General features: G+C 41.9%; 1 protein-coding gene across 1 annotated transcript in view; it reads left to right on the top strand.

Moving 5' to 3' along the window:
• Positions 1-20,570, top strand: part of TNRC6B (trinucleotide repeat containing adaptor 6B) — a 247,397-nt gene extending 226,827 nt beyond the window's left edge. Inside the window, exons 20-27 of the mRNA XM_090272393.1 lie at positions 5,420-5,557; positions 8,010-8,186; positions 10,007-10,153; positions 10,362-10,457; positions 15,299-15,523; positions 15,959-16,029; positions 18,633-18,772; positions 19,705-20,570. Coding sequence (XP_090128519.1) covers positions 5,420-5,557; positions 8,010-8,186; positions 10,007-10,153; positions 10,362-10,457; positions 15,299-15,523; positions 15,959-16,029; positions 18,633-18,772; positions 19,705-20,092 — 1,382 coding nt within the window. The 3' untranslated portion in view covers positions 20,093-20,570. The remainder of the gene's footprint in view (positions 1-5,419; positions 5,558-8,009; positions 8,187-10,006; positions 10,154-10,361; positions 10,458-15,298; positions 15,524-15,958; positions 16,030-18,632; positions 18,773-19,704) is intronic.
• The last annotated feature ends 478 nt before the right edge of the window (positions 20,571-21,048 follow it).

Raw genomic sequence — 21,048 nt, 5'->3', positions numbered from 1 at the left:
AACTGTGAGTAAAGAGTAGCCGGAATAAAGTAAAAGTTTAAGTGTTGGTGAGGCCTTTTTTGATGTGTTTTCTTAAAATTAAAAAGTTGAATGACTTAACTAATTCTTAATTGATTATTTTTGTAAAATAGATGGTTTTATAATTCTCTGCTTGTAGTAAAATTGAAAAGTGTGCTTAATTGTCAGGTGATGATTACCTATCTAAAAGTTATGTTTTAGAATCTACATTATTGAACCATGGGGAGAGGGGAATATACTTAAAAAGAAATTAAAAGAAATAAGAGATGTTATAACAAGACTCCTTTTCCAATCTGCTAATTTATGTAAGATTTCTTAGTGCTTTATGTCCACAAAAATTTGTAAGAATACGCATAGAGTAGCGTGAACTTGGTCTTCTATTAGTAATAAGTCATAGTCATTCATAGTAGCTGAATTAATAGGCAGTCACTCATCTTATTAGAAAATGCATTTCCAACATAATCTTTTTATATTAAAAATGTATCAAATTGTATAATATTTATGGTGTAACCAGTGAAAAGTAGAGTTATGAATATTATAAATTATTAAACTAGCAGGACAGTAACTTGTACTTGTCCTGAATTATGGATGTTGGCAATATCATGTACATGTGGACATGGATTAGAACTATTGTGTTAAATGGGCAACTTGGGTAATTTGTTGCTTTCATAATTTATTTTTATTACAATTACTGCAAGAGCAAGAGTTTGTTTTTTAATCTACAACAAAAGGAGTAGCAGGAAATAGAGAGCTGCAGACAGAGCGAGTGAAGGAGTGATCAACTAAGGACAAGTTCATTTGGGAGTTTCCTCCATGTGGTAAGCACTGAGCCCAGTGGCAGTGTTGAATAGGTGATGAATTAAGGTGTATGGAAGGGGGAGAAAGGGCTGATACGATAAGAAAAGGGTTGTTTCTGTAAGGATGATAAGACACGTAAAAGGGATATACTGGTGAAATGAGTCCCTGGAAAGGCAAGGGGCATGTTTTATCTCTGTTTGTACCTCAGCTGCTAACACAGAACCTGGCACAGTGAGGCTCTTTATAAATATTCATTAAACTGAGCTAAATGGCTTGTTTGGTTTGAGTTAGGAGAATTACAGGAAGGCTACTTGGTGGACTGGGCAAGTTTTGTTTTAATAAAACAGCAAGTATGCTAAAGTCATTGTTTCCCTGCGTTCGAGGTGGGAGCGCTCACAAGCAGCCCAGAGACCACCGTGTGTGTATGCGCCTCTGCCTTCTGCTAATGCAGCCGCTAGAGCGCAGCACTCTGGGGCCCCTTCTCTCTGAGTCTGTATCCTGCTGGCATGTCGGGTGCTCCGTGGCCTAGAGAAAGACAGAGTTCTGTGCAGCCTTGCACTGATTTTTTTCCTCCCATGGTTTTGGGTTTGTGGGGTGAACCTTTGAAGGCAGTTTTATCTTCTCTTCTTCCTCTTACCCCTTGAATATTATTTTTCCTTACCAAACCTTGTTACTTAGTTATGATGCTGTCACATTTTTGTGGCATTTGATCCCCAAGTTTCTAATCAGTACAGTGCCCAATTTGCCTAAGATTCAGATGGACTCCAACCTCTGCCCTCTCCTAAGATAACACTGGGGAACACAATTTTCGTTGAGTTAGACCTGACACTTGTTTTTGACTAATTTTTGGCATCTGAATCCAAAAATGACCAGTTTTTCTCTACCATGTCAACTTTTTAAGGTACAGGATACCCTCCCTTATCCTAAAAATCATATAAAATGTACATACAAAGGAAAATAAAGAAAAAATTACCTGAATATACTGTTTGAGTTATTTTATCCATATAAAGGCTAGATATTGTTATTGTAAGACAAATTGTGTACAAGTAGTAAAGTTCTTCTACCAAATATACATATTAAGGTATTTTATCTTTTCAAATGACAGGCTAGGAAATGCCAAAATGAGATACTTGAAACAGTCTCTTTCAGTTGGCAAAGCTTTAATAAGTTGCTTCATGAGACCTGGTTTTATGTGCAGAGGTAGGAATAGAATGTTCTTTCTGTCAACAAGTGGCTCATGTAGAATGTTTGGATCACCAGGTTTGAGGTCAGATCTTGGAGGCCAATTCGACTCCCCCCAGTGCTTCTCACGGGCTCTGCTGTCCCACAGACACAGAAAACAGGGATACTTGGTATTTCCGTGTTGCTGACCAAGAAGGAAGCAGACCATTTTAAGGTCAACACAGATGATCCAGTTGTGCTTGTGATATTGCAACAGATCAGTTTCTTCATATTCTTCACGAAAACAAACTGAATGGCCAATTGGGACGGCACCAAATAAATTGCCATTGTGGAGGGGACACACTTCAAGCTCCGCTTTGAGCTATCGATGAACTGTCTCCATTCAGTTGCGTTCTAGATTGGAATTCCCAATTCCTCCATTAAACCATGTATATTATGGCAATACACAAAGCCACTGTCACTTCGAAAGGTCTGCAGAAATGCACTTTCTCTTGATTGAAAGTAGGATGCCTTCACTCCTTTTTCCAGCAAGTTTTTCTCGTGCAGTCTTGATGCTAAGAGTTGTGAAGACTTTTGGATAGTCCCAAATCTCGTGCCAAATCATTCAACTCATGCTGATCAAATCCCTGACGAACTGAGTCATCTTCAATGTCAAAATCTTCATCATTGCTGTCACTTAGTTCTTCACCATACACTCCTGTTTTTCGAAAGAGGGTAGTTCAATGAAAACTAGCGCTGGGATTTCAGCTGATGAGGCACTGGACATATAGCTGATGGCAGGCTAGGATACTCTGGTTTACATTTATTTTTCTTGTTCTATCCTGACGTTTTCACTATACAAAAGGAACAGTCACTTGAATGATCCCTGGGCTCTTGCCAACCATAGGTGTACCAAATGGCGATTGATCACGTATTTATTCCCTTCGTCCACATCCATAAACTCTCGACACACTGCCTGCACACCTTGTGAGGGGCCCAAAACTTATTTTGATCACCAAGTTGTACTTTAAAATGTACAAAATAGGCTCGCCTGACAAATGCGCTGATGTTTGTCCTTTGACTGGGAATGGTGAAACTGCCACAGAAAGAACAAAACGAATCAGGGTTGTTTAGGCACTTAGGATAAGAAATAGCAGAGGCAGACATGATCTGAAGGAAAGGAAATAAGTATGTATAAATAAAAAAATAAATTCTGCTAACTCCTTGTATACAGTCAAGAACTCGGACTACACTTCAGTATACGATTCACTATCTAGAGCGGCACACAGCCTCTCACCACACTGTCTCGTGTGTAACTGAATAGCCTAGACAAGTATGAACCTGTCTCTGGTCTCCAAGGTCGTCCCCCACCCTCCCTACTTGAGGGAGGTTTGCTCTCAGCCAATAGGAGAGCGCTAGTGCTTCCCTCGAGCCTGGATTAAGATAAGCTGTACAGAAAAAACTTAACATGATAGAAGAAAACTAACTGCATTTTGAAATCAGCGTGCCTATTTAAGTCTAAAACAGCTGAAGAATCGAACTCAACAGGAATTATGTTAAAAATTGTTCCCCTGTGTAACTTACTATTTTATGTGTCACAAAAGAACTTTAAACATCTGAAATTTAATATTTTTAATTCACTGTGAGTTTTAGAGAAATTTTAGAACAACTTTAAAGAAAATTAATGTATAAGGAATGGTTCCTTATCGTCTTACTAATCCCTACATTGTTTTTAATCTTCACCAGGATCCTGGGTTATTCTCGAAAGCTCTATCTCAGTGACTGGACCCGGCTTTCAGATGGCCTGTAATCCAAGGCCTTGGGCTGGTTTCTCTGTCGGAGGCAGCGTTGTGATTTGCCCTAGGAGCAACCCGCTTGGGCCGTTAAAGCTTATGTTTGAGAAAACCCTGTTTCTTTCCATTTCCCTGCCCTCCAGTCTCATTTCAGCTCAGTAGGACGGAAGAAGAAAATGTCTTAAACCTTTTTTTTTTTTAATTGTTTAATTTGAAATATTTCCAGCTTATACCAAGGATTTCTGCTCTCCACCCTTCAATCAGTTCGACTAGTGATGTCAGTTACAAAGAGTGTGAAGCAACACTTTAAACACGGGCTGAGAAGCTGTTGGAAATGACTTGAACTTGATTTACTATGCATTTATAACATTATCCTTGACAACTGGGAGAAGCACAGGGGAGAAAAACATGATCTGGACCCTCAGTGGGATTTGGATAAATGGTACTTAGGGGCCAGGAAGACACCAGCAGATGGTAGGAGAATAAGGTGGATTCAGCATGGAGTCCGGTCTGGAGTGAGAGTAAACTGGCTTTTGGCTCCTGAAGACCACCTGCTCACCTCTCTGGGCTGCTATATTTAGTATAGTTCTAAATGGTCTCTCTGGTTATTCATCGTTCTTCCCCTTCCCTGTTTCATGTCTTTATTTTAGTTCTTTATTTTATAAGAGTTGGTTTGAAACAAGTATGACGTACCTTCTGATCCATAGTGGATGGTGGACCTTGTGAGGTTCCGTCAGTAAGCTCTCACCTTGGCTTTTGCCTCTCCAGCCCTGTCCAGTGGGAAAACGCTACCCACCAAAACTCTTGCCGAAAGCCTGACCCCTGCAGCTCCCCGGGGGCTCATGGCAAAGTAAACTCTGGACCTCTTAGTCATTACCTAGTCAAGCTTTGAGGTCTTCGTCACTGCAGGAAAACCTCCTTCCAGTCAGCCCCTCGGATTCTTTCTGACCTTCATCTGCCCCATTCCCACATTGCCAGTTCTCTTTCTACAATACAAACTTAACATTCTCTCTCTCTCTCTTTCTCTCACTTTCTTAAAATTTTATCTCCTATTTTAGAGGGAAAAAGCCCAAACTCCTTTACCTGATATATAAAGACCCTGCGTGGCATGGCTCTATTTCTCCCCCACCTCCTGCCACCCTGCCTCACTTCATCCATAGTTAGCCAATCTTTGGAGTCACGTTGGACTCTCATCATTCCTTAAATATGACTTCTTGTCATGTGTTAGAGCGTTGTTCTTGGTTTCCTTGACTTACTTGCATACCCTAGGCCCCAGATCAGATTTCCCTTCCTCTGCAAAGCCTTTTCTCCTCCAGTACTCTTACCATAGCCTTGTAGCTGCTCTTATTCCAAATTAGATTGATGTGTGGACACCTCCACCTCAGGTGGAGCATCACTGACCCCAGCAGTCTGTCTGTCACAAATGTAGCTAAATTAATAAGTGAGTGAGAGATGACCTTAAGTACATGGCAGTCATCACGTTTTCATGTCTCAGCAGTCCTTATGTTTTTAGCAAGCAAGAACCAAGATCAGCATTATGAATCAGAATACCTGTTTCTGAGTGAAACTTCATGGGATCTGCCTCAAAACTCTTGGTTACTAATACTAGAAATTTACAGAAAGACATAAAATGTGGTTCTCTGTTTTAGGCTTCAGCTCTGGCGGCATGGACTATGGCATGGTTGGTGGGAAGGAGGCTGGAACTGAGTCTCGCTTTAAACAGTGGACCTCCATGATGGAGGGACTGCCCTCTGTAGCCACACAGGAAGCCAATGTGCACAAAAATGGTAAGAGCAAGCAAAGTAGTATGAGCTGGAGCTCTTCTGACCCTCAGCAGGCCTTGGTTATTTTAAAGCACAGATCTTTACCTAATTCTTGACACATCTCTTGATGCCCCCGCCCCCCAAATCTTAGGATCGCCTATGAAGGAAGGTTGTATGTATTTAAAATTATAAGAAACTTAAAATGCTAGTTATAGTTAAAAGAAGCAAAATTTCCCACCTGCAGTGGTATGGGATTGAGGGTAGTAGAAGTGAACTTGAGTGTTCATTCGGGTAAAACCCTAGTGAATTTGCTGAGAGACTGAAATTTTTTTTTTTTTTTTAAGTGCAAGAAATCACAACAAATAACATGTTGATTTTGAACCTTTCAATTTCCAGAAGATGACTAATAGATCAATACATGAGATTGGAACTTTTCACAGAGCTCTCTTGTTCTTTATGAATTACAGGGTCTGCTGGACAGCAATTGAGGGCATTCCAGAGTTTAATTGTAAATGTGGGTCAGCCCTTTATATCCATAATTCTCTGTAAGAGCTTCTCCATTTCCCTGTAAGACAAATGAAAGGTCTTGGGAGTCTTCCTTCAACCTTTGTTTCAGTGTTTATTACAATTGACAGTAATTCACTTGGGCTCAACTGTATCTGTGAGCAAGTATAAAAAGGTGTGGCATGCTCCCGAAGCTCCCTGGCAGGCCTCAACCCCATCAGTCTGAAGCCGTCCAGGGTTCCTTCATAAGCTTCTTTTTTTTTTTTTTAACTCTTTACATGAGGAGATGTTTATTGATTTTAGAAGAGTGGGGAGGGACAGAAAGAGAGAAACATTGATTGGTTGCCTCCTATATGCACCCCAACCAGGGATCAAACCTACAGCCTGGATATGTGCCCTGACTGGGAATCGAATCCAATTTTTTGATGTACAAGACAGTGCTCCAACCAATTGAGCCACCTGACCAGGGCTATAAGCCACTCTTTAAAATGTGCCCATCGAGCCCTGGCTGGTGTGGCTCAGTGGATTGAGTGCCAGCCTGCAAACCAAAGGGTCGCTGGTTTGAGTCCCAGTGAGGGCACATGCCTGGGCTGTGGGCGAGGTCCCCAGTTGGGAGCACATGAGAAGCAGCCACACATTGATTCCCTCTCTCTCCTTCTCCCTCCCTTCCCCTCTCTCTAAAAATAAATATAAATAAAATCTTTTTTTTTTAAAAGTACCCATCAAAGGGCTGCTGAAGTGGACACTTGGAGCTCTCTGCTTGTTATCATCATTTTGTGCCACAAAATCAAGAATAATTTATGCACAGTATAAGATCTATTTCTGAACTGAAAAATCCAAGCCCAACATCTAGAACTTCGAGCACTTACAGTGCTTCCTTCCCCAAAGACATGACAGGTGTGTGACAATAAATACAGACTGGCATGTGAGAGGTTATCTCAAAAGTAAAATAGTCACTTGCCCATTTAGAGCTTACAAGTATTTTCCCCATTTCCTTAACAATCCCCAAGGGAATTCAGCTTTTCATGTTCTGCTGCTTCACTGGAATGCGCCCTTGAATCATATTTCTTTCAGAGGCTCCAGAAAATCAGTGATCTCCTAGCTGAGCATGGAGAGAGTTTTGATGATACTCCTGGTTGGCCAAACCGAACAGATTCCCTTAATCAATATTTATACAAATATTTTAATATATTACCTTGGAAATAATTTTATCAGTTCAATAAATAAGATCCTAAGAATAGCTCAGGTGACACAATGCAGCATGTAAAACTTGTTTGTAAAATAGACAGAATGGTAACTCACAGAGGCTGAAAATTTCATTTAAAGTGAAAATCATTTTTTGTTAGTTTATGGGAATTTTAAGCTTTTAATTTCTTTCCTGCCACATGGCATATAAAATGCATGAAGGGGACACTGGCAAACCGCTGAAAACCTCTTGGGAAAGCAGTCACAAAGGATTTGCCGTTCACGTGTGGGGCCATGGACCTCGGAGCTGCGGAGTTCACTACTGGCCTTGTGCTGGCAAAGACCCCAGGCAGGAGTTCCGTCTCATTGCTTTGGAATTTAAAGCAATTGCAGATGCTCTTCTCTGCAGTGGACTTTCCTCCATTTATATCGTCTCAAGTCATTAGTATGCAAACTGTGGGGATAATGGTATGATTCGCAGTTTATGAGAGTTTATAGTTAGTTAACTTCTTGAGACCATGGAATTTGGAGCATTCAAGAATGAAAACAGTGCTGTGTGCATGAGCGAGGATCTGAAAGGCTCAGAAAGGTGAAATGAATTGTTCATGATCATCCTGCTTATTAATTATATACTGGGTCTCGAGTGTGACCCCTCATTTGGTACTCTTTCTACTGCATAAGCTTCAGAATACTGCATTTGTTTGAGTTTCTCTAAGTAAAAGAGTGCCAAGTTCTGTTCACAGGGGTCCTTTCCAAGTGTGACTTAATCTCCTCTCTCTCTTGTCAGGCGCTATAGTGGCCCCCGGTAAGACCCGAGGAGGGTCACCGTACAACCAGTTTGATATAATCCCGGGTGACACGCTGGGTGGCCATACGGGTCCTGCTGGTGATAGCTGGTTACCTGCCAAATCTCCACCAACAAATAAAATCGGAAGTAAATCCAGCAATGCCAGTTGGCCTCCAGGTATTGTCCAGAAAGTGTTTTTTCTGGAATATCACTTGTTTTTTAATTTTTATTTTTAGGTTCTGAACAGATTGTTTCTGCTATCCACTTTACTAAGATACCCACTTTCATTTTTTCATTCAGTAATTATTATCTGATAAAAGCAAGGCATGTGCTGTGCTATAGGAAGATAGAAAATTTCCCTTAGATAAGGTCTCTGCTCTATAGCACTCAGTCAGTAAAATAAGGTGTTGACACTGTCGCCTACAAGGTAAGTTACTGTGTGGTGAATACTGCGTGGACTTGGATAAGCTGAAGGAGGTCAGGGGAGGGGAATGTGGGGACCTGGCATGCGTCCATCAGAAGATGCTTTGTATCCTGGGTTCTTTTGAAACATCCGTTGAATTGATTTGTTTATTTTTTTTAACAAGTATTTATTATCAGTTTTAGGTTATAGGTAGTGAGTACAATGAGAAAATTTGTTACTCTTTTCCTTTTTTATCTATCTCTGTTTGGATACAAATAACCTTTTTTCATTGTAGAAAGTTTGAATTAATAAAGATAAAAATTAAAAATTTGGTATATGTCCTTCTAAACCTCTCTTTGTGCAGTTATATTTGTGATACGAACATGCAGAGTTTCATTCTGTTAAAGTAGACTCACATAATGCCTGTTGTGTAATATAATGCATATTACTTTCCCTGACTGGCTGGTTTGGCTCAGTGGATTGAGCGTCAGTCTGCGAGCTAAGTGTCGCTGGTTCGATCTTCCAGTCAGGGCACATCAGAGAAGGAAAACTCTGATTCCAAAAAACCTCCGCTGCCTTGCGGCATACCTCTTCAGGGGAAAGGCTAAGGGAGTAAACCCCGACAGAAAATCCGGAGCCGGAGTCCCTAAGGCGGTTTGACGTTGTAGTCAACACCGGCAACTCCTGCGGCGCACCTGAAGCCAAGCTGTATTGACTCCGTCTTTCCCTTGGATCCTTCAGCTGCGAAGAGAGGGGGGGTCTGCTGCATGGGCAACAACAGACCCTCCATATCACCCTGACCAGGCTCTGTAGCTTCAGCTTCACTGGAGAGGACACTCCAGCGTCATCACAAGATGTCGATTCAACACACGGGAGGAGACAGATACCGTGTCACTCCCGAGTCGGACTGCACAGCCATTCTCGGCGGTGCAGATAGACTCTTAAGAAGCTACACCATCGTCTCTCGAGACGGACGGCTGCCGACGACGACCGACGACTTTCCCTGACCATGAGTAGAAAAATAAGTTTATTAATACTATTACATAGATTTAAATGTGATTTAAATTAACCAATAAAAAATTGTAAACACTTATTTATACATATTCCAGGCTTTCTCATTAGCCAAATTATTCCCACTGACTGACCCTGCGTGTTCCACACAGTAGTGGTCATTTGTATTATGCTTGCTTTTGTGAGTCTGAGCCAATTTCCGATGAGATAAGTGGGAGAAATTACTGATCTCCAAACTAGATTTTCTCCCAGTTCTTGTCCTAGATGCCTGACCAGTTCTCATGAGCACCATACTATTTAATCCTGCCTCCCTGCCCTCGGGCCTGAATTTCCCTGGAAACAGGAAGAGCAGGTTCTGGGGCCAGGTGCTGATGAGCTCAGGCACCAAGTTCACAGCCACAGAGAGGCAGAGAAAGTTGATGAGCTGCATAACACAGAGGTGCTGCTGGCAGAGTAGATGTTTGAACTGACCTTTTTTTTTTTTAATCTAAATGAAAGACTTTTTATAGAGCTATTATATCAAAAAATAACTTTATTTTACCATTTTTTGAACTCTTACCTCTCAAACTTGTTCTTCTCTCAGAATTCCAACCAGGAGTGCCATGGAAAGGTATCCAAAACATTGACCCTGAATCTGATCCCTATGTCACCCCAGGAAGTGTGCTGGGGGGTACAGCCACATCTCCTATTGTAGATACTGACCACCAACTTCTGCGGGATAACACCACAGGTCAGTCAGTCAGATATCCCTTGCACATATACTTGCTGTTATCAAATACTTTAACCGGAAAACATAAGAATATAAAGCTTTTCACATTTATTTTTTAGATACATTTTGTTCTCCCTTCTATTGAAGGTTAAATAAAATACCTAAAGGTTTTGCTTATTATACTGACATTTGCAATATCTTCATCCTGTTTTTCCTGTGTCATCCAAAGGGTCTAATTCTTCCCTCAACACCTCGCTGCCTTCACCTGGTGCCTGGCCCTACAGTGCCTCTGACAACTCCTTTACCAACGTTCATAGCACTTCAGGTATGAGAGTGGCCTTATGTTTTTCCTTTTGGTTAGCACTTTTCAGATTCCCTTTTACGAAGGAACTTGGCGTTTATTTCTTTAAAAATACTTTTGGAGACACAACTCTTGTATTTGCCATATCCTTGAGGAGCTTCTGGTCTCCAGGAGGCAAGATGAGACACATACAGCTTTAGGACAAGGCAGATGCTGACGGAATTGCAGGAAGCTGTCCTCGCAAGGGCAGAGCTTACAGTCCTGGTGGCACGAGTGCTTTTTCTTTTCATCAGCCTGCCAAGGGAATCAAGGGCTTGTTAAATCCGGTTGTTATTCTTAAGGCTTTTCTCTAAGTCTTTCCACTTTTAGACAAAGGCTAAAAGCAGATGGCTAAGGGGGTGAAAGACCTCGATTAATTATACCAGCAACATTTGTTAACTTCCTTATTATTTTGTTGTTATTTGGGGGGATGGTTAGGACAATAGGGAATGGAAAAGTTACCGGATACAATAGAGCCTTTGAAGTCGCTCACTTAACACGGTGCCTTACAGATGGGTCAACAACTCATTAGTAATTAGCTCTTCGGTCTTGCAAAAGTTGGACCTTACGCCATTAAAGTCATTAAGACTTCTGCTCTTTGTCTAGGCAAAGGTAAATAAAACAAATCCTTAGCTGCCTACTAAGAAACTGCAGGTTAATGGTCCTCTATTCTTTCTTTCCACCTGTGTGTTCTATCAAGAGTGCAAAGATAACCTGTCATTTATTGAGTGCTCCTGTAAACCAGGCAGCATGCTGAGCCCGTCATCATGAATTCTTAACTTGCCTTCACCAACGTCTATGGGAAGGTCCTGGTGACGTCTCCATTTTGTAGATGAAGAAACTGAGGTTCAGTGAGCTGATATAATTTGCCTCAGGTCTGAGTGAGTGTGTAAAGGAGCCAACTCAGTATTTCATGTGTCTAACCACTACCCTTAGGTTATACTTTTATAGGCCTTCTTCCTCTACATGTAAAACTCATTTTCGCCTCACTCTTTTACTCTTGTAACTGTTCATATTTCAGGTTGAACTGTTTTTATCTTTTGTCAACAATTGGACATTCATCCTAGAGATGGCCCAGGAATCACCCCAGATATGTCTAAAACTGAACATATATTTTCCCACCTCAAAATTATCTTTCCTTTTTAACTAAACTGTATTTTTCTTAGTGATGCTCCCACATATCACTAAGTCACAGAATCTCAGTGTTTCCTTGCTCTTTAGTTTCTCTCTTGCTCCCTGGATCCAGGCAGTGGTGAGGTCTCCGAGCAGTTTAGTCTGCCATCGTTTTCTCTCTTACCCATGCATTCTGTCCATTCTGTTTGTGCCACCCAGGTTTTAGACCTTGGTATAACCCTTTGAGTGCCATGCGTAATTGCTAAAATTCGTGTGAGAAATGCCAGGCTATTTTGCTGAAAAATGCAGAGTTTATGAAAATGTCTAAAAACATTATTACTCATAATAATTTGCTGAAAATTTCATGACATATAGTAAATACACTTTTCTTTGGTAAGCAGTGTTCTTTGACGTAATTTAGCAAAAAATGCATTGCATTAAAATTATTTTATTATAAAAATTATCTTAGAAAAAAAAAATTCTTCCCTTCAATATGGCTTTTGAAGTATATGGCATAATATAAAACCTATTATTATAATTTGAAAAAACACATAGCAACATGGGTAACAAGCAAGAAATATGCCAAATAGGGCATAAATTTAAAATAAAAGAAAATAACGTATCAAAAAAAGAACACAAACGGCATTCACACTAGAGACATATTTCAATAGATATCAACAGTGAAAAACAGTTTATAAACAAAATGCTAACGCTGTACCATGAAGCAGTGAAAGTGTCCATTAACAAAAGCTACCTTATGCACGCTGCATAATTTTAACAATTATTGCAAAGATAAATGAAATTAAAAGAACCGTTTAAAATGTAAGTAAGAATTATAACAATTAACATGTCAGTATTTGAATAAGCGTAAAAATTCGAAATTTGGATCAACATTAGAAAAAGTTATATCAATATATAACCTGAGACTTTTGGCCAAGATGGAGGCCTAGACCGACACGCACCATCTCCCTCCACAACTAAGGACTACAACGACCGCAAAACCAGAAATAACCAGAAGTTCCAGAAAATAAATGGTAGTCTAACATATGAAGTTATAAAGAAATAGTGCTGGTCCAGACAAGTAGGAGGGGCGAAACCAGTGCAGAGAGGTCAAGCTATGCTGGTGGCGGCGGCAGCAGCGACAGTAGTGGGACAGCAGGAAGCACAGACACCAGTATTTAAGGGGAGGCAAGAAGCGCCTGGGGAGCACCCCCAGCTGCAGACCAGACCCGTCAGCTTGTGATTCCAATGCCGGGGAAGTCAGACCCCCATTGCCTTGGACTGTGAGGCCCGGAGAGGGTGGGGACAGAGAAGAAGGCTCCCGGTCTCTCAGCAGAGAGAGAATGGCAGGAATCCATCTTGGACCCCAACCCTGACACAAAGCGCCACAGCGTGGTGAGAAGGGTTGCCTGGTAGTGATGAGTGCACGGGGCTCCACCCGCTATAGCGTAGGAGGTGTGACAGCCCCGCCCAGGAAGCAAAGGTAAACACAAAACTGTCAAGATGGCACAGATCATGATAGAGATCCCAGGGACGCAGCTGACCAGACAGTAAATATCTAATCTAACGAAGCAGCAAATAGGAAATCTTTCTGAGGCTCAGTTCAGAGCTTTGGTTATAAGAATGCTTACGGAGCAGATCTTAATCAAGATGGGGAAGGAATGAAGGCTAGTCCTGCTGAAATGAACGAAAACACATATGAAACTAGTGGTGAGGGAAAGAAAACCAGGGATCAAATCAACACATCGGAACATAGGGAAGGAACGAACAGTCAGCCAGTGCAGAAAGAGGAAACGAGAAGTGAGGAAAATGAGGAGAGGCTCAGAAACCTCTGGGACAGCTATAAGCAGGCCAACATCCAAATCATAGGGTTGCCAGAAGGTGAAGAAGAAGAACTAGAAATTGAAAAATTGTGCAAAAAAAAAAAATGAAGCAGAACTTCCCTAACTTGGGGAAGGAAATAGACTTACAGGTCCAGGAAGCACAGAGAGTTCCAAAAAAACTGGACCCAGGGAGACCCACACCGAGACACATTATAATCAGAATGTCAAAAATTAAGGATAAAGAGAGAATCTTAAAAGCAGCAAGAGAGAAGAAGAGAATTACGTACAAAGGGGTTCCAATAAGACTATCAGCTGTTTTCTCAAAAGGAACTCTGCAGGCAGAAAGGAATGGCAAGAAATATTCAAAGTAATGAAAAGCAAAAACCTACAACCACGATTACTCTATCCAGCGAAGCTGTCATTCAGAATAGAAGGGCAGAAAAAGTGCTTGCAGGACAAAGTAAAACGAAAGGAGTTTATCAGATCCAAACCACTGTTATATGAAATATTAAAGGGACTTGTTTAGGAGAAAAAGGATCAAAACTATGAACATTAAAATGAAAACTGTATCACAACCACCAACAACAGAAGCTAGGGAACCGAAACAAAGGCAAACTAAGTAGGCAATGAGAGTGGGAAAAGAATTATAGGTATGGGGAACATTTTGGGGGGAGGTCAGCAGGGAGGGGGAAAGGGAGGGTGATGGTACAGGAAGTAAGCGTAGTAGGAGGGAGTGGAGTAGACAGGGAGATGTTGAGAAGAACTATATGCACAACCAGTGGGCATGGACTAAGTGGGGGGGACAACTGGAGGGGGGGTCACTGGGTGGAGGGGAACAAGGGGAAAAGAAATTGGGACAACTGTAACAGCATAATCAAAGTACGAAGAAAGAACAAAACAAATATGAGTTATTCTATTGTTATTTACATTTATAGCCACCGAAAAAGTCGCTGGGAGCGATGCTGGCACTTTTGGAAAAGTTCATCAGTGTCGCTCACAGTGATGTTGGCGCTCAAAGGGTTAAACGCTACATGCTGAATCTGTTGTAAAATATCCTGATAGCATTTTAATCAGCCCCCAGCATACCTTTATAGCCTCCTTTACCTCTCTAACCCTGTGAAATGTTGTTCAGCCCGAACTGGGGGGAAACATTTGGTACAGAAAGTGTTTAAATTGAACCTGGTTTCTATTTTCCAAGCTCTCTGAGTCCATCTGTGTATGTAAATCCTTCAAGATCAGTTTTTGCACAGCCTTTGCTGACAGCCCAGCATTGTCTTTCTCCTCTGCGTATCGAACATATATTATCTTGCCCGGGGTTACCAGTTACGTTGTTCGTCTGTTCTTCCTCCCCTGAACTTGAAGTTATTGAGAATAACTGTTTATCTTATCCACACACTGATGTAGCACCTTAAAGCATAATGAGTCTTTACTGAATATTTGTTTACTGTGTTTTAACAATCTGTTTGAATGTTGATATGTAATATTCTGGATCAAGGAAAGTGTAGTTTTCTAATGTACTTTTCATTAAGTCAATAAGTATTTATAGCATACCCACTCAGTTTCACATTTTATATCTGTAAGACTAATGACCTCAGGAATATTTTCCTTGAATTAATCTTCCCTTTCAGGTTGTGTTTAACTAAGCAAACAGTAGAGAATTAGTTATCTTATTAAGTCTTTAGTCCATTTGTTAATTTGTCAATTCAGAGTAATAGTCATTGAAAATTTTATATTTAATAAGCTCAAAGAGCAATGTTACTTTGTATTGCTGCTTTAAAGTGTGCGCTTACTGTTTTTAGAATTTAAATGTGTGTGTGAGTGTATTCCAAATTTATGTGTATTTGGTGACAAAAGTGACCTAATCTTATTCCTTCCTCAATTTTCTTACAGCAAAGTTCCCTGATTATAAATCAACATGGTCCCCAGATCCCATAGGACACAACCCCACTCATCTCTCCAACAAGATGTGGAAAAACCATATTTCCTCAAGGAACACTACACCGCTGCCCCGCCCGCCTCCTGGTCTGACCAACCCCAAACCGTCGTCTCCCTGGAGCAGCACAGCACCCCGCTCAGTCAGGGGGTGGGGAACACAGGACTCACGGCTCGCCTCAGGTGAGAACGGTCTGCCTAAAGGAACCTCGCTGTTCAAACACAAGGGTCTTATGTTAACACAGATGGTGAGGACATGATAAAGTCTTCACAGGAGGAAATTAACAGTTGGCTGGTAGAGGAACAAATATCTCCTGAGTGGAAAATTACAGTAGTGTAAGGCAAAGGGACCCAAGCCCTCCCGAGGCACTGATGGAGTAAAGTGACAAATGGCAGAGTGAGAGCACTAGGAGGAAACTGTCTTGTAGAGAAGGCATAAGAGTGAGTGCACAGGAGAGAGCTCGCTATTCCGTGACGAGGTAAAGGCCAGAGTGCAGTGGGAAATAGAATGATTTATAAAGGGAGAGAAGCATGCGCACCGTGTGGAAATGTTTCTCGTTCATGCCTCTTTTTACATTTTTTGATGACTCTTCCTAATTTCTGTCTGGTTGCTTACAGCCTCTGCCTGGAGTGATGGTGGTTCAGTTCGTCCTAGTTACTGGCTGGTTCTTCACAATCTCACTCCACAGGTAATCATGCTTTCTTACGATTTTCTAGATAGGACTTACCGGTAATTGTGTGAAGGGAGAGAAGAGTCAGAGCTGCAGGCAGATATGAAAACTCATTTATTTTCTGGTCAGTACAGAGAGGTCCTGCCTGCAGGGGTGGGTCACCCCACCCGAGGCTCAAAGCCTACCGCTGAATGGGGGATGTTGACCATTCAGCTTCATGCCTGCCCTCATGGTGATGTTAACATGTGTAGTTTATAAGATAGCGAGAGTGGGGTGGTATTACCTGGTGAGTTCTGTTTAGCAGAGATAACTTGCTGTGTAGATATGCTTGTCAGAATCTAGAAGTAAGGGGTAAATGGGTGTTTAAGTGCTTTAACCATGCTCAAGAAAAGTTACCTGTTTTTGTGTTAGTTATCCAAGACTTGAGGCTCAATATTAACTGTTCTTCTGCTTCATAAATAATTAACCATCTTATCTTTGCAGAAGAGATGTGTCTGTCTCACAGCTTAAATGCCCGTGGGCACTTCTGATGTTTTCTCTGTTACCATCTTTTATGTAGATGGCATTACTAATTTCCATCATCAGAACATGCCCTCTAGGTTGTTTGTGCTGTGGTGGGACTTCATTTGTACCAGAGCACCCTCCCCTCCACATTGATTGCTTGACAGCTGAAGTTCTTGCAGCAACATTAGGTTAAATGAACCCATCAAAATTGAACCCATAACCTTCATTTGGACTTGACAGCTTCACAACACCTTGTTAAAAGGGGTCAGTTATGCCTCCCTGCCTTTGACACACAGTGATTTGTCTAGCGTTTAATTCATAAACAGATTCATGTACTTGACTAAGCTGGCACTTTCCAGAGTGGTTCCCAGGGGATATTAGTAGGTGTCTGACCTAATATGTTTGGATTCTACACTTGATTAAGTAAAATTAAGCAGGTTTCTTTACTATGAGACTTCTTAGATCCTTTAATATGCCAACGTATACTGTGATCCTCTGTGAGGAAATACAGCTCCTCCTAAATTTATTTGCCCTGTGAATCCATATGTGGGGAGTACATCCAGGGCTTGTATTTCATAGTGCATGTTGAGAAAGGCAGTTTCCTAAATACAGTTAACGTAAGGAAGAGTCTGGATGGGCTTTTAATCCCTGTATTAATAACTCAGCTAAAAGCCCGAGGTTATTTATTTAGCTAATAATTGACTGAAGCATGAAGATTTTATATAACCATCCTCAAAACTATTATCTGCGCCATTATTTCTAAGTAGGCACACAGTGCGGTAGGTGCAGTGTGGTTACGATGAGAAAGAGGATAGATGATGTTAAAGGGAACCTGGGCAGGTTAACCAGCTGTGCAATCCTGTTTCAGAATGTGGAAAATAGTAAGTACACCTGTGTATGTATATGAAATGAATATAGGGGGTGGCTGTGTTTGTATTAGAAAGATCTGATTAGTTTCAGAAATCAGCACTACCTAATAGCGATCTCAGTTGTAGCTTATAAGGTTATAAGGTCAAATCTTCGGTACCTGGATAAATTTCCTTTTTATCACCTAAAATTTGTTTAGAAGACATCCATCCTGAAAAGTCACTAGTGGCACACACTGATATGCCTATAGTCAATCGTCACTTTAAAAACAATGCCCAGAGCTGTTTCTCCAGTCATTTTCTATAAAGAACTGTGGTGGAACTGCCAGTTTCATCCCACACAGTTTCCATGGTGAAACCACGGAATGTTTCCACTACTGCCAGCCAGTAGCACAGCTTCTGCAGACTATTCCAATAGTAATCTGTTCCCCTTCCAAAGAAATGACTGAAATGTTGGACTAAGCAGCTTAAATAAACATAGTTAAGATTTTGATACCAATAAATTAATCAGAGTGAATAAATAGATTTGCTCATTTGAGTCATAAGTGAGGGCCATTATCCCCTTAGTGGTGAGAATATGACCAAGGTGAGCGACTGCAGCCTTTGGTCCCCTTGGCTGCGGGCAGCAGAGGACAGAGAAGTGCGGAGGAACACTCTGACCCTGGGACGGCCGGAGAAGGAATAAGAGGGCACAGAATGCTCTGAGCTGGGGCGGCCGTCAGCACTCTCTGTCATCGGGTGGTTAGCCGCGCTTTTCCTGTTTGTGGCTTTTCTCTCTTTGTTCGATTGTTAACTGAGGAGGTGGACGAATACTACATTAGTACGATGCTGAGAACGTTGCATGTTTTCTTAAACTCTTATTTGGGTACTAGCTTGTTTCTGCTTTTTAAAGCTCTACAAATTAGCACATGTTCACTTGTTTGTCTCTTAAAGAATATAGACCACAGGTTGGATCATATGCTTTTGTTCTGAGCCGCGTTTGTGCAGACTTTTGTATTCACAAAATGGGCACATTAGATCTCAGCCCAATGCTTTGAATATCTTAATATTTCCCTTTAAGAGCTCTGTATTCAGTGCACTCTTTTCTTGCTTTGAGTTCTTCGTTCATTCCTCCAAGACTTACTTCGTACTGACACTATGCTGTTATTTACCAGCCAGAAGCCCTTCTTATTCTCATACGGAGGAAAGGTGACTTGACTTCCTTTCACACCCCACCCCCAGTTTTTATCTCACGGATGTCTTACTCCTTAGATTGATGGGTCAACCTTGAGAACCATCTGCATGCAGCATGGCCCACTGCTGACATTCCATCTGAACCTAACCCAGGGCACTGCCCTGATCCGATACAGCACCAAACAGGAGGCGGCCAAGGCCCAAACTGCACTGCACATGTGAGTATCCATGCTGCGCGCTGAGACAAACACGCATGAAGACGCACACATGCGTATTGTAGCACCTGCTTAATTAAACAAAGGTGCATGAGAACATGCCCCAAACAGCATCATTGCATAAGCAGTTGTTTGGTACTGAGGTGGTTGATCTTCACCTGCCTAAGCATGGATTGCCCTGTGTATGTCATAGGTCAATAATCACAATGCTACAAATGAGGAATTTGTGAAGTAGTGAATAAATTTTTAAGTACCATAAAACAAAGCCGATATTTATGGAAATGTGAAATCATAATTGCCATCACTTTCCATAATAGTATCTAACTGCTTACTTCAGCTTCTTTATGGGCGATGATGAACTACTGGGGTCTTGGTGGGTACTGGGGGTTTTGTGTGAAGTAGGTGGGACTGGGTCAGACTTTGACCGTCCCCGTCCCTGCTACTCTGGGAGTGGTGGGCAGGAAAGAGCTGACTCCCTGTGGCTGCAGCTGCCATGACAGAAAGCTACATACAGAACAAGGGAGCGATGATGAAACTCAGGCGGTGAGCCCACCCCTGAGACGCAGCAGCATTTCCAGATGTCTGAAGCGGGGTCACCTTGACGCTTAATATGTGATCTTGTACCTCCCATGGGGAAAAGAAAAAAAGGTGGCATGATTCTTGACATACAGATTTCACATACCAAGGGATATTGATCTGTAGTGTCCTGCAGTAGTTTTTGGATATCTACTTCATTGCTTTAAGTCAGTACCTGACAGCATGGTTAAAATGCAGGTTCTGATCCTGTGCTTCTGGATTTTAAAAAGCATCCAGGGTATGTAGAAGGTTCTATTCAAAGGACTGCACCTTGAATAACAAGAATTCAAACTTCTCAGCCCCTGTGTGTGCTTTAGGATTGTCCTCAAACCCATAGTTTTCCCTCCCCTTTTTTCCAGGTGTGTGTTGGGAAACACTACCATCCTGGCTGAGTTTGCTACCGATGATGAAGTTAGCCGCTTCCTGGCACAAGCTCAGCCCCCTACACCTGCAGCAACCCCGAGTGCGCCCGCAGCAGGTTGGCAGTCGCTGGAGACCAGCCAGACCCAGTCAGACCCCGTCGGGCCTGCTCTGAATCTTTTCGGTGGGTCCACAGGGCTCGGGCAATGGAGCAGCAGTGCTGGCGGCAGCAGTGGGGCCGATCTTGCTGGCGCTTCGTTGTGGGGGCCCCCAAACTATTCTTCTAGCTTGTGGGGAGTCCCGACTGTGGAAGATCCCCATAGGATGGGCAGCCCTGCTCCTTTACTACCTGGTGACCTTCTGGGAGGAGGGTCGGATTCAATCTGAACTTAGAACTTTCAACTCTGACCTCGTTACCTTTTTTGGAACAGCAGCAGCACTAACTTGACCTTTTCGTTTTTTTTTTCAACTTGCAATAAATACATTTTTAAAAGGAAAAAAGAAAACGGAGAGAGAAAAAAAGGTGGGTCATTGACAGACTGTCTGAGCACATAGTTGCCTCCCTTATATCTTCAGTTTTTTCGTTTGGAATATGAATCCAAAAAGAGAACATATCACTCTTGAAATACTTGAATCATGAACGCCAACCTAGAAAGACAATGTGAAGCAAGTACACATACCATTTAAATTTAAACACAAAAAAATTAAAAAAATTAGTTTCTAGTTTTTCACTTTTTCATGTTATATGGAAGTTGTTGCTAAGAAACATATATACTGAAAAAATAGCTTTTTACCTTTGTTTGCACTGGGTGTGTTTCCGTCCTTAGGTCTACCATGTTTGGGAGGGAGGGGAAGTCAAAAAGAATTGTTGGGGTGGGGGGAGGGAAGACTTGACGGAGCCTCACTTTAAAAACAAAAACATAAAAAAACCTTAAAAAAAAAGGAAAAAAATTGTGATTGGCTGGTTGATAAATACCAGTGTGTTCTGGCACATGTAACTGCCCAGGCATGCTCGTTCTGGTATGTGTGTGCACGTGTGTTCATGTGCATCCGCGTGCATCCTTCTCTCTGTCTCTGTGTGTACGTCTGCCTGTGTCCTCCTCTGCCTCCGCCTCCCCTCCCTGCCCCTGGCTCCTCAGAAAGCTGCGTTGCTGACAGTCCGCAGGCTGGCTGGCCGGCCATCTGCTTTTTACTTTTATTATTATTTTTTTTAACTATGAGAACACACAAGCACGGGAGCCGCTGCCACGAAAGCAGCTCCTTGGGCTGCATCAAGGTGAGCAGAGTCCTTTTTAATGGAAGCTGGGAGCCCCTTTACACCTGCAAGTCAGCCTGAGTGTGAG

The sequence above is a fragment of the Furipterus horrens genome, unplaced genomic scaffold (assembly GCF_987537825.1).
Source record: "Furipterus horrens unplaced genomic scaffold, mFurHor1.1.pri manual_scaffold_4, whole genome shotgun sequence".
Taxonomy (NCBI): Eukaryota; Metazoa; Chordata; class Mammalia; order Chiroptera; family Furipteridae; genus Furipterus; species Furipterus horrens.
The sequence above is the reverse complement of the archived record's forward strand: the minus strand, read 5'-3'. Positions and strand labels throughout refer to the sequence as shown.